This window comes from Aotus nancymaae, unplaced genomic scaffold (genome assembly GCF_030222135.1).
Source record: "Aotus nancymaae isolate 86718 unplaced genomic scaffold, 86718_ANA_hifiasm-v0.15.2.pri h1tg000067l, whole genome shotgun sequence".
Taxonomy (NCBI): domain Eukaryota; kingdom Metazoa; phylum Chordata; class Mammalia; order Primates; family Aotidae; genus Aotus; species Aotus nancymaae.
Window position 1 is genome coordinate 22,726,892 of NW_026988482.1, and position 13,466 is coordinate 22,740,357.

Consider the following 13,466-nt stretch of genomic DNA (forward strand, 5'->3'; position numbering starts at 1 on the left):
TCAGCCTCCCAAGTAGCTGGGACTACAGGCGAACGCCACCACGCCCAGCTAATTTTTGCATTTTTTTAGTAGAGACGGGGTTTCATCATGTTGACCAGGTTGGTCTGGATCTCTTGACCTCGTGATCCACCCGCCTTGGCCTCCCAAAGTGCTGGGATTATAGGCAATTTTTCTGTTTTTTAGTAGAGACGGGGTAACCGTTGGCCAGCTGGTCTCAAAGTGGTGACCTCAGGTGATCCACTGGCCTCAGCCTCCCAAAGTGCTGGGATTACAGGTGTTAGCCACTGTGCCCAGCTTTTTTTTTTCTTTTTGAGATGGGATCTCACTCTGTTGCTCAGGCTATAGTGCAGTGGCACAGTCTTGGCTCACTGCAACCTCTGACTCCCAGGCTCAAGCAGTGCTCCCGCCTCAGCCTCCCAAGTAGCTGGGGCTACAAGTATGTGCCCCTATGCTCAGCTAATGTTTTTGTTTTTATATTTTTGGTAGAGACAGGGTTTTGCCATGTTGGCCAGGCTGGTCTCAAACTCCTAAGTTCAAGCAACCTGCCTGTCTTGGGCTCCCAGAGTGCTGGGATTACAGGTGTGATCCACTGTGCCTGGCCTTTTTTTTTTGCCCTGTAGAGATGGGGTCCCACTGTGTTGCCCAGACTGGTCTTGAACTCCTGGGCTGAAGTGATCCTCTCACCTTAGCCTCCCAAAGTACTGGGATTGTAAGTGTGGTCTAATTTTTTTTTAATTGTCTTTCTTTAATATGTACAGTATGATGTTTCATACTCACATACACTTTCATAAACACACAGTAAAATGAATACTACAGTCAAGCAAATTAAGATATCTGTCACCTCAAATAGTTATCTTTTTTTGTGGTTAGAGCACGGAAGACTGGGCATCGTGGCTCATGCTGGTAACTGCAGCATTTTGGGAGGCTGAAGTATGTGGATCAGTTGAGGGCTGGAGTTTGAGACCAGCCTGGCCAATGTGGCAAAACCCTGTCTCTACTAAAAATACAAAAAATTAGTTGGGCATGGTGATGGGCACCTGTAATCCCAGCTACTCAGGAGACTGAGGCAGGAGAATCGCTTGAACCAGGGAGGCAGAGGTTGCAGTGAGCCGAGATCATGTCACTGCACTCCAGCCTGGGCAACAAAGTGAGACTCTGTCTGCAAAAAAAAAATGCTGGGTGTGGTGGCTCACAACTGTAATCCTAGAACTTAGGGAGGCCGAGGCAGGCAGATCACAAAGTCAGGAGTTTGAGACCAGTCTGGCCAACATGGTGAAACCCCATCTCTACTAAAGATACAAAAAATTAGCTGGGCATGGTGGTAAGTGTCTGTTATGTCAGCTACTTGGGAGGCTGAGGCAGGAGAATTGCTTGAACCTGGGAGGCGGAGGTTGCAGTGAGCCGAGATTGTACCATTGCACTCCAGCCTGGGCGACAGGGTGAGACTCTATGTCTCAAAAAAAAAGAAAAGAGAAAAAAATGTACCCTTAGCATTTTCCAGTTTATAATACAATAAAAATAGTCCTTATGGTATACATTAGACTTTGAGATTTCTTCTTCTTCTTTATTTGTAACTATATCCTTGGACCTACATCTCCTCATTCCTCTTTTCTTGCCCCTGGTAACCACCAGGTCTACTCTGTTTCTGTATATTCAAGTTATTTTAGATTCCACATATAAGTGAGATCATGTAGTATTTTTGTTTTGTTTTGTTTTGTTGTTGAGACAGAGTCTGGCTCTATCACTTAAACTAGAGTGCAGTGGCGCGATCTTGACTCACTTCAATTTCCGCCTCCTAGGTCCAAGCAATTCTCATGCCTTAGCTCCCTGAGTAGCTGGGATGAGAGGCATGTGCCACCATGCCCAGCTAATTTTTGCGTTCTTTGTAGATTCAGGGTTTCGTCATGTTGTCCAGGCTGGTCTTGAACTCCTGAACCTCAAGTGATGCGCACGGCCCATGTGGTATTTTCTTTGTGTCTGGCTTACTTAACGTCTTCTAGGTTTATCTGTGTTTTTATTTTTATTTATTTGTTTCGAGACAGGGTTTTGCCATGTGGGCTAGGCTGGAGTGCAGTGCTGCCATCATGGCTCACTGCAGCCTCCACCTCCCAGGCTCAAGAGTTCCTCCTACCTCAGCCTCCCGAGTAACTGAGATTGCAGGCATGCACCACCATACCCAGCTAATTTTATAGAGACAGGGTCTTCCTGTATTGCCAAGACTGGTCTTGAACTCCTGGGCTCAAGCAATTCATCTGTCTCCTGTAGCTGGGATTATAGGCACACGCCACTGCACCCGGCTAATTTTTGTACAGGGTTTCACCATGTTGGTCAGGCTGGTCTCTAACTCCTTACCTTGTAATCCACCCACCTTGGCCTCCCACAGTGCTGGGATTATAGGCGTGAGCCCACGCCCGGCCTCATTAACCATTTTAAAATCTAGGTCAGTAGTGTTAAGTATATTCATATTGTCGTGCAGCCAATCTCCGGAACTTTTTCATTTTGCAAAACACATTCTGTACTCATCAAACAGTAACTCCCCATTTCCTGCCCCCAGTCCCTGGTAACCACCATTCTCCTTTCTGTGTCTGTGAGATTTGACTATTCTAGATTTCTCATATAAATAGAACCATTCAATATTTGTCCTTTTGTGATTGGCAGTTTCACTTGGCATAATGCCCTGAAGGTTCATGCATGTTTTAGTGTGTGTCCAATATTCCTTCTTTTCAAGGAATGGATAGTATTCCATTGTCAGGTTTTACCACATTTCACTTACACATTCATCCATGAGTGGATGGTTGGGGTGCTTCCATGTTTTAACATTGTGAATAATGCTGCTGTCAGCATGAGTGTACTGATGTCTGAGACTCTGCTTTCGGCTCTCTGTGTATGGACCCAAAGTAGTAAAGTTGATGGATCATGGTAATTATGCTTCGCTCTTGGTTTTTTTTTTTTTGGAATTGCCAAACTTTTTTTTTTTTATTTAAATACTGAGTCTTGCTCTGTCACCCAGGTTGGAGTGCAGTGGCGCCATCTTGGCTCACTGCAATCTCTGCCTCCTGGGTTCAAGCGATTCTCCTGCCTCAGCTTCCTAAGTAGCTGGGTCTACAGGCATGCGCCACCATGCCCAGCTAAGTTTTGTACATTAGTAGAGATGGGATTTCACCATATTGGCCAGGCTGCTCTCAAACTCCTGACCTTGTGATCCACCCGCCTCGGCCTCCCAAAGTACTTGATTACAGGCGTGGAGCCACAGCGCCCGGCTGCCAGACTCTTTTCTGTAGTGGCTGACTTTCCCACAGTGGCTGCGGTACTTGACTTTCCCACCAGTGGTGCACAAGGGTTCCAGTTTCTCCACATCCAAGCCAGTGCTTGTTACTTTGTTTCTGTGTTTTTGAGAATAGTGATCCTAATGGTGTGAGATGAGATCTCATTGTGCTTACAGGAGTTGTTTTTTGTTCTAGAGCTCAGCCTTTTAATGGCTATACTCCGAGTTCTGCAGCGTTTCCCTTTCCCCTCAAACCAGATGTGTTTTTCCGCATTGCCCTCATGCTTGGTGAGACGTGCTGGCAAGCAAAGGGGACTGAGTCAGCAGCCACAGCCCAGAGGGAGGTGTCCATGGGAGGACATAAATACAACCCAGCCTCCTAAATAGAAGAGGCTCATTCTTGAAGAATGGTCCTTGCCAGGGCCAAGGGCTGGAGCAAGGCACTCCAGACTCGGGCCACTGTGGCTTAGAGTCTGGGTGAATATGCACAGCTGTGAGCCGCCTTGCCAGTCTGTACCTTTTTAATCCACCTTAGTTCATCTTAGGTAGGTGATGGTTTTTGTTACTATTGTGAATAGAATTTTTAATTACTTCAAAAACCTAAGGAGAGGCCAGGTGTGGTAGCTCACTCCCGTAATCCCAGCACTTTGGGAGGCCAAGGTGGGCAGATCATGAGTTCAGGAGTTCACGACTAGCCTGGCCAACATGGTGAAACCCTGTCGCTGCTAAAAATCCAAAAATTAGCTGTGCATGGTGGTGTGTTCCTGTAATCCCAGCTACTCAGAAGGCTGAGGCAGGACAACTGCTTGAACCAGGACCCGGGAGGCGGAGGTTGCAGTGAGCCGAGATTGCACCACTGCACTCCAGCCTGTGTGACAGAGAGAGACTCCATCTATTAAAAAAACAAAACAAAACAAAACCTAAGGAGAAACTTTTTTTTTTTTTTTTTAAGAGACAGGGTCTCGCTATGTTACCCAGGCTGGAGTGCAGTGGCTATTCACAGGCGCGATCCCACTACTGATCAGCACAGGAGTTTTGACCTGCTCCGTTTCCGACCTGAACAAGTTCACCCCTCCTTAGGCAACCTGGTGGTCCCCCGCTCCTGGGAGGTCACCATACTGATGCTGAACTTAGTGCGGACAACCGGTCGGCATAGCGCACTACAGCCCAGAACTACTGGACTCAAGCAATCCTCCAGCCTCAGCCTCCTGAGTAGCTGGGACTACAGGTGCGCACCACCGCACCTGACAGGAGAGACTTTTAAGAAGGCAGGCCATGGTCACTCTCCAGCTTGTCATGAGTCGGGTGGGACTGGAAGGCCACTTTAGAGAGGTTCCTGGCCCTTGGCCTCTGCTGTCTGCTGTCACATGGTCCTGACGTCAGAGACCTGACAAGCTGTGTTCTTGCTGTCCCTCGGGCTTTGTTGCCTTTACCTCTCCCAGTGGCAGCTCCTGCCACCTGTGCTTTCTTGGCATCTGCTCCTTGTTTTCCTGGCTGCTCATTTATGTCTTTGTTTCTTCGACCCTGGTCATCTGCATTCCTCTTCTGCCGCTTAGATTCTTTGTTTTTTGGAGACCTTGCTCTGTTGCCCAGGTTGGAGTTCAGTAAAGTGGTGTGATCATGGCTCAGTGCAGCCTCGATCTCTAAAGCTCAAGTGATCCTCTTGCTTCAGCCTCCTGAGTAGCTGGGGCTACAGGTGCATACCACTGCCCTTGGCTAACTGCCTCTTATATTGTGAACTGGTTGAGGGCGAGGACCAGGTCTTGTCTCTCCTGATGATGCTCAGGTGGCCAACATGTTGCTGTGTACACGCTAGAGACTTAGCAAATGTTGAATTTATATTTTCTGTAGAAAAGCATGAAGCTATAACACATTTAAAATATTTTTATATAAATAGCTTTAACATTTCAAGTTATTTCTCTAGAATGTATTCCTAACAGGATTTATATCAGAAATTACATCTGTTCTATGGTGTAGGCTACATAGGTTTTTTTTTTGTTTGTTTGTTTGGTGGAGTCTCTCTGTTCCCCAGGCTGGAGTGCAGCAGTGCTATCTTGGCTCACTGCAACCACTGCGTTCCAGGTTCAAGCGATTCTCCTGCCTCAGCCTCCTCAGTAGCTGGGATTCCAGGCACCCGCCACCATGCCCAGCTAATTTGTGTGTGTGTGTGTGTGTGTGTGTGTATGTATATATATTTTAATAGAGACGGGGTTTCACCATGTTGGTCAGGCTGGTCTTGAACTCCTGACCTCAGGTGATCTGCCCACCTCAGTCTCCCTAAATGCTGGGAGTACAGGCGTGAGCCACTTCACCAGCCGGCTACGTAGGTTTTAATTGCTGTATTTACTGAAGCTTCCTAGATCACTGTGTGAATGTATCTTCTTGAGCTGGGTGCGGTGGCTTATGCCTCCCAAACACTTTGGGAGGCTGAGGCGGGAGGATCACTTGAGGCCAGGAGTTCAAGACCAGCCTGGGCAACATGGCGAAGCCCTGTCTCTACAAAAATTAGCTGGACGTGGTGGTGCATGCCTGTACTTGGGAGGCTGAACTGGAAGTGTCACCTGAACCTAGGAGGCAGAGGTTGTAGTGAGCCGTGATTGTGCCACTACACTCCAGCCTGGGTGACAGAGTGAGACCCTGTGTCAAAAAGGAAAAAAACAGTATCTTCTGCTCACCCATTGCCGTGTGGGATTATTTATCTCAAAGCTAGGCATCTTTCAGTGTTCCATGCCCACTTCTGGACTAGGAGCTGAAGTGGGTTAACAGATGGAAAACTGGCTCCGCAACACAAGGGACTTCACGGTATAGATGGCCGACTGGGGTAAAGATGGTATGAATCTTTACAGTGTCCCTTTTCCCCTCCAGGGCTGGGGTCTGCTGGGTCCCCGGAATGAGTTGTTTGACGCAGCCAAATACCGAGTGCTAGCTGATCGCTTCGGCTCCCCTGCTGACAGCTGGTGGCGTCCCGAACCCACCATGCCCCCTACTTCCTGGCGGCAGCTGAATCCGGAGAGCATTCGGCCAGGGGGACCTGGGGGCCTATCCCGCTCTTTGGTTCGGGATGAAGAGGAGGATGAGGAGGAAGAACTAGAAGAAGGGACCATAGATGTCACTGACTTCTTGTCCATGACGCAGCAGGATTCCCACACCCCACTCAGGGACTCAAGGTACAGAAGGGGGCTGGGGATGCAGTAGAGGCTGGCTGTGCCTTGACACGGGGATGTGCGAATGTTCCTTGCTAGCCTTCTCTGAGATGGGAGTGTCCCGCCTCACATTTCATCCTGTATGTCCCGTCACTCAGCGTATGTCTGCGTAGAAGCCAGCTATGGTCTTCTACTGTGTGGCTGGGCTTTTGCAGAACAGCAGCGCAGAGCCTCTGCCCTCTGCTGTCTTATCTGTGTGGGGGCATGGAGGGAGCGCTCGCCATGCGGTGTGACTGTGGGAGGAGCAGAGATGTCCAGTTTCCCATCCAGTTCATGCCTCCTGGCTCCCTGCTGCAGTGCAGCATCCTTGCTTCTGCATTTGAGAGCCTTGAGGAAATGGGTCCATGAAGAGAGAGAACTTTCAGCTAAACTTTTGTTCCTTCCAGGGGGAGTTCCTTTGAGATGACAGATGATGACAGTGCCATTAGGGCTCTGACCCAGTTTCCACTTCCCAAGAACCTTCTGGCCAAGGTGATTCAGATTGCAACGTCATCCTCCACAGCTAAGGTGAGTTAGGTCTCCCAGAAGTGTGTGTGGGGTGCTTACTTGGTCACGTCCAGTGTTCCCCAAAGGCAGGCTTACGGAAGGCCTGTTCCTCCAGCCCACACCTAGGCCAACTGGAGGAGCTCCGGCTCGGAAGGAAAAGTAGCAGGTGTGACAGAGCGGAGGCCAAGTCCCAGCAGTACAGGGAGAGGGCCGGGGGCTGCAGGAGCAGACGACCCACACCTGTTCTGGGTGGTGGGTTGTCAGTGGGAGGGGTTAGAGGTCTGGGTCTATGATGAGGTATGAATTTCTCTCTTGCTACCAGGTGAAGAGGCTTCGGGTAAGCAGAGCTTCTGTCCAGGTGCAGGGCCTTTTTGTTCCTGCAGTATGTGCCTGGTTTTTAGCTCATGCTGACAGCTTCAACCCACAGCTGCCACGAAGGTGCCGAGGGGATGGTGGGCTAGGAGGGCAGGTAGTGGCATTGCCGAGCACTGTCTTCTGCAGTGGAAGTTGAGCTATAGCAGGAGAAGCAAGCCTGGGACTAGGCTGCCTGAGCCCACGGGCCTGCTTCTGGCTGTGCAGCAGCACTTCCAGCATGGCTCATGCCTGGCACCTGCTGAGGCGGTACTTCCGTCCATGTCTGGGCTCCTTGGCATTCTGAGAAGGCCCCAAGTCTCTTCTCATTTCCTACCTTTCTGTAACCACCTCTCTTGCCTTCTGTGTAGAACCTCATGCAGTTCCATACTGTGGGGACCAAGACCAAGTTGTCTACACTCACCCTGCTCTGGCCCTGCCCCATGACCTTTGTTGCCAAAGGGCGCCGCAAAGCAGAGGCTGAGAATAAGGCAGCAGCCTTGGCCTGCAAGAAACTGAAGGTGAGTCCAGGAAGGTCCTGGGTGTGATGCACAAGGATGTCTTGAAGCTCCCCTCTACCCGCGGCAAATGGCTCTCATTTTCTAGGAAATGAAACCACCATGGCAGGCCTTTTGCCTGGCACAAAGACAGCTGGTGTGCGGGCCTCATTTGTAGGCTCTGTAGCTGTTTCCACGGCTTCCCCAGAGCCCCGTGGAGATGCTTTGCCTGTGGCCCAGCCTTTTTCACACCATTGGCCTGAACCTGGTGAAGCCAGGAGGAAACTTGCTCATCGTTCAGAATAGTATAAAGCTGGGAGGAGCTGAGCCTGTTTTGGGAGGCAGACTTGGTGTCCAATATGATCCTGATAACCTGGGCTTTGTGGCCAAAATGAATAATGTGAGCACAGAACAAGGACTGACTGGTAGAACTGGAGGCAGTCTGAGCTTTGGCCTGACGCATACGTGCTGATGAGCAGGACGACTTGTGACTGCAGTGAAGATCAAGGAAGCAGTCAACATCAAGGTGGAGGCAGTGTGGCAGACAGCTGGCAGTCCTCTCTTTTTTTGAGACAGGGTCTCTGTGACCCAAGCTGGAGTGTAGTGGCACGATCACGGCTCCCTGCAGCCTTGACCTCCTGGGCTTAAGTGATCCTTTCACCTCAGCCTCCTGAGTAGCTGGGACCATAGGCATGCGCCACCATACCCACCTAATTTTTTAACATTTTTTGTAGAGACAAGGGTCTCACTGTGTTGCCAAGGCTGGTCTTAAAATCTTGGGCTCAATCGATCTTTCTGCCTTGGCTTCCCAAAGTGTTGGGATTGCACGTGTGAGCCATCACTCTCAGCCATGGCAGTTCTCTTGAAAGGGGCTGTGGAGTTATGGCACAGTAATGGGAGGGGTTTGGGATCGTGTCTTAACTGCCTGAGGAGTTACTAATCTCAACCCATGTTGGTGGAGGTTTAGTTTGCAGAACAAGATGGAAATAGGCCGGCTTTACTCTGGATGGTCAGGTGCACCATGTCACTGGTGCATTTGGCTCTGGGAACCACATTTTAGTTATGGCTGATGGTGAGAGGTAACAAGAACCTGGAAAAAGGTGAGGAAGAGGGGACAGGCAAGTGGTGAGATAAAGGGGGAGGGATGTACTCCCTGTGACAGGAGCGCAGAGCAAGGACTGACTGGTAGGACTGGAGGCAGTTTGAGCTTTGGCCTGACGCATACGCACTGATGAGCAGACGCGCCTTAGCATGGTAGGGGCCTGTCTGGGAGGGAGCAAGCTTTGCAGTGGCTGGAGGTCCATGTGTCAGTGAGGCTGGTGGATAAAACCCTTGAAGTCTGGGGAGAGGGCAAAAGCCTATTCCTGTAGCAAGGAGCTTGTATTGGCGCCTTCTGTGTTACGGGGCCTGGTTCCTTGTCCTTGAGGTCCTTACAGCTAATGGTGCCAGCACGCCCAGAGGCAGGGGCTTGGCCCCTGTTGAGGAAAGACTTCTTTAAGGAGAGAGTATTTGATCTGGGCTCTGGAGGGTGAGCAGATTCCAGACATTAGAGGTAACAGGAACACAAGACTGGTCTTACTCACGTGCCTGAGGTATTAGAATGCCATGTTTTATCTCTGGTGAGGTGGCTTTAGGTAAGACACAGTATTTTCCTTCCAGTGGCTCATTTTATCAAGTTGCATTATAATCGATGTTTACAGGGAATTTCATGTACATCTGTACATGATGGGGTCAGAGATGGGTAGGTGCCATGTAGAGACTGGGAGGTGGGGTGGAAGGATGGCGGGAGGGAGGCTTGGTGAGGCTTGGTGAATCGGCGTAGGAAGAGGGAGTCTGTGGTGTGTTCTGGCATCACTGAGGACCTGGCCTGGCTGGTCTGAGAGTACATGTTGGGAATTCATGGAGGTGACAGTGATCTATTGTGGTGTCGGGGGAGCTCCAGCCACACAGCAAGAGGTTTCTCCTCAGGGCCACCTCCAGATGTAGGGCTGTTCTTTGACATGTCAGGTTTAGCTTTTCTTGAATTAACTTTATTTATTATTATCATTTTTTGAGACGGAGTCTTGCTCTGTTGCCTAGGCTGGAGTACACTGTCGTGATCTCGGCTCACTGCATACCTCTGCCTCAGGTTCAAGCGATTCTTGTGCCTCAGCCTCCCTAGTAGCTGGGATTACAGGCGCCTGCCACCATGCCCAGTTAATTTTTGTATTTTTAGTAGAGATGGGGTTTCGCCATGTTGGCCAGGCTGTTCTTGAACCCCTGACCTCAGGTGATTCGCCTGCCTTGGCCTCCCAAAGTCCTGGGATTGCAGGCGTGAGCCACCATGGCTGGCCTGAATGAACTTTAGTTCATTTTTAAAAATGTTTATTTTGGTAAGTTTACATTTTCCCAGTTTATAATTTCTCCCTGCATCATGTCAGCCGCAAACCAAAATCTCTTAGAGATTGCTTGGTACAACTTCTGTCTCAGAGCTCCTGAGCTTGTCAGGGCTGGTTTTTGGGGAGCCCCAGAGCATAGACTGAGCCTTGCATGTTGCCCTGCAGAGCCTGGGCCTGGTGGACAGGAACAACGAGCCGCTTACGCACGCCATGTATAACCTGGCCTCCTTGCGTGAGCTGGGTGAGACCCAGCGCCGACCATGCACCATCCAGGTGCCCGAGCCCATCCTCCGCAAGATAGAGACCTTCCTGAACCATGTAAGAGGCCCTGTATCCCTCCCCACCCTTCCCCCTGTAGTCTACCTCCATTTCTCCAGACTGAAGGCCTCCACCTGCGACAGGCAGTAGTACCTCCCCATTCTCCTCACTGAGGATGGGGCCTGGGAGCCCCCCGGCCTGAGCAGCCCAGTCCTGCCCACACGGATCCTGGGGCAGTCATGGACTAAATTAATCCTCTGCCCAGCGGGTTATCCTGAGGAGTGACTGGCCATGTGTGTCACGGTGAGGAACGTTTTTTCATTGTTTTGCTTGCCTCCCTGCCCCCCAGTACCCCGTGGACAGTTCATGGATCGCCCCAGAACTCCGGCTGCAGAGTGATGACATCTTGCCCTTGGGCAAGGACTCAGGGCCTCTGAGTGACCCTATCACAGGCAAGCCCTATGTGCCCCTGTTGGAAGCAGAGGAGGTGCGTCTCAGCCAGAGCCTGTTAGAACTGTGGCGGCGGCGAGGGCCGGTCTGGCAGGAGGCCCCCCAACTCCCTGTGGACCCACATCGGGACACCATCCTCAATGCTATTGAGCAGCACCCGGTGGTGGTCATCTCTGGGGACACGGGCTGTGGGAAGACCACGCGCATCCCCCAGCTGTTGCTGGAGCGCTATGTGACCGAGGGCCGCGGTGCCCGCTGCAATGTGATCATCACCCAACCTCGACGCATCTCTGCTGTGTCTGTGGCGCAGCGAGTTAGCCACGAACTGGGCCCCTCCCTGCGCCGGAACGTGGGCTTCCAGGTGCGATTGGAAAGTAAGCCCCCGGCCCGAGGTGGGGCCCTGCTCTTCTGCACCGTGGGTATCCTGCTGCGCAAGTTGCAGAGCAATCCCAGCCTGGAGGGCGTGAGCCACGTCATTGTGGACGAGGTGCACGAGCGGGACGTGAACACAGACTTCCTGCTGATCCTGCTCAAGGGCCTGCAGCGGCTCAACCCGGCCCTGCGGCTGGTGCTCATGAGTGCCACAGGGGACAATGAGCGCTTCTCCCGATACTTTGGTGGCTGCCCTGTCATAAAGGTGCCTGGCTTCATGTACCCGGTCAAGGAGCACTACCTGGAGGACATCCTGGCCAAGCTGGGCAAGCACCAGTACCTGCACCGGCACCGGCACCATGAGGTGAGGGACATCCCCATTCCACCCGGGGCTCCTGATCTTTCCTCCGTGGATGTCCCTCCTCCCTGGCCCTGGGGCTTGGTGGCCTGGGGCAAGTTACCCTCCCCAATCCTCGGTTTCCTTAATAGAAAACTGGGGACTAACCCTGCCTGTGTGGCACGCATGTGAGGACTGGAGTTGATGTCAAGCGGCTCCGTCTCACTGAGTCAGGTGGCTGTGTCCTTGGCATGACCCCTTACCCCGGGGCTGTGACTGTGGCCTCTCTTCCCCCACCCCAGTCTGAGGATGAATGCGCCCTCGATTTGGACCTCGTGACTGATCTGGTTCTGCACATTGATGCCCGTGGGGAACCAGGTGGGTGCCTCCTCATCTGCCCTGTGCCCGCCCCAGCTCCACTTGCAGCAGCAGCCTGCTCATGCCCCAGGCCTCCTTTACAGGTGGGATCCTGTGCTTTCTGCCTGGGTGGCAGGAGATCAAAGGAGTGCAGCAGCGCCTCCAGGAGGCCCTGGGCATGCACGAGAGCAAGTACCTCATCCTGCCAGGTGAGTCCGGGTGGAGGGACCAGGAACCTTTGGAAACCGGCCTGGCCTTTGTCTGGGGACTGACCCAACTGGGACTCCAGGGGCCCTGGTTTCTGACCATGCTGTGGCATTTTTCACTAGGCATAGTGTTTATCTGCGCCTGTTTCATCAAACGGGGTCAGAATCCTTGCCCTGCCCGCGTGCCACAGGGAAGTTCTGGTGGAACGGTGGAAGCAGTGCCCGTAACCCGTGTGTGTCTTGCCCACCAGTGCACTCCAACATCCCCATGATGGATCAGAAGGCCATATTCCAGCAGCCTCCAGTTGGGGTACGCAAGATTGTCTTGGCCACCAATATTGCTGAGACTTCAATCACGATCAATGACATCGTGCACGTGGTGGACAGCGGGCTGCACAAGGAGGAACGCTATGACCTGAAGACCAAGGTGGCACCTACCTCCTGGGCCCAAGGGGAGGGACTCTTAAGTTTTGAGGTGGTCCCCAGCCCAGCTCTACCTTAGACCTGCTTTTTGTGTCTCAAGAAGGCCATGCTTGTGGGGTCTCAGTGTCCCTGTCATGGGGGAGTGGTGAGGGTTATTCAGGGAGGGAGGAAGCGCTGAGGAAGTGGCATCTGTGTGCTGCTTACCTGCCCCCTCCCCTAGGTGTCCTGCCTGGAGACAGTGTGGGTGTCAAGAGCCAATGTGATCCAGCGCCGGGGCCGGGCGGGCCGCTGCCAGTCAGGCTTTGCCTACCACTTGTTCCCGAGAAGTCGGCTGGAGAAAATGGTCCCTTTCCAAGTGCCAGAGATCCTGCGCACGCCTCTTGAAAACCTGGTGCTGCAAGCGAAAATCCACATGCCTGAGAAGACGGTGCGGTGGGACGGGGGCTGGCCTGGTGGGGCAGGCTCATGGCAGGTGGGAGGCGGACTCATGGCGGGCTCTGGCTCTGTTGGTTGTAGGCGGTGGAGTTCCTGTCCAAGGCTGTGGACAGTCCAAACATCAAAGCAGTGGACGAGGCTGTGATCCTCCTCCAGGAGATCGGTGTGTTGGGGCTGGGCTGGGCTGAGCTGGGCTGGGGAGTGGCCCTCGAGGTGGCACTGACAGCTGAGCCATTGCAGGGGTGCTGGACCAGCGGGAGTACCTGACCACTCTGGGCCAGCGCCTGGCCCACATCTCCACCGACCCCCGGCTGGCCAAGGCCATAGTGTTGGCTGCCATCTTCCGCTGCCTGCACCCGCTGCTGGTGGTTGTTTCCTGCCTCACCCGGGACCCCTTCAGCAGCAGCCTGCAGAACCGGGCAGAGGTGGACAAGGTCAGTCCCGGCCC

The 13,466-nt window shown here is 52.5% G+C and overlaps 1 protein-coding gene across 5 annotated transcripts in view; it reads left to right on the forward strand.

Annotated features, from left to right (window-relative positions):
- Positions 1–13,466, forward strand: part of DHX30 (DExH-box helicase 30) — a 50,688-nt gene that overhangs the window by 35,859 nt on the left and 1,363 nt on the right. For all 5 annotated transcript variants that reach the window (XM_012473832.2, XM_012473828.2, XM_012473829.3 and 2 more), the window contains 11 exons: positions 6,131–6,432; positions 6,855–6,975; positions 7,677–7,826; positions 10,346–10,498; positions 10,788–11,624; positions 11,900–11,975; positions 12,059–12,163; positions 12,412–12,587; positions 12,804–13,010; positions 13,100–13,181; positions 13,259–13,452. In XM_012473832.2, the coding sequence (XP_012329255.1) occupies positions 6,131–6,432; positions 6,855–6,975; positions 7,677–7,826; positions 10,346–10,498; positions 10,788–11,624; positions 11,900–11,975; positions 12,059–12,163; positions 12,412–12,587; positions 12,804–13,010; positions 13,100–13,181; positions 13,259–13,452 (2,403 nt within the window). The remainder of the gene's footprint in view (positions 1–6,130; positions 6,433–6,854; positions 6,976–7,676; positions 7,827–10,345; positions 10,499–10,787; positions 11,625–11,899; positions 11,976–12,058; positions 12,164–12,411; positions 12,588–12,803; positions 13,011–13,099; positions 13,182–13,258; positions 13,453–13,466) is intronic.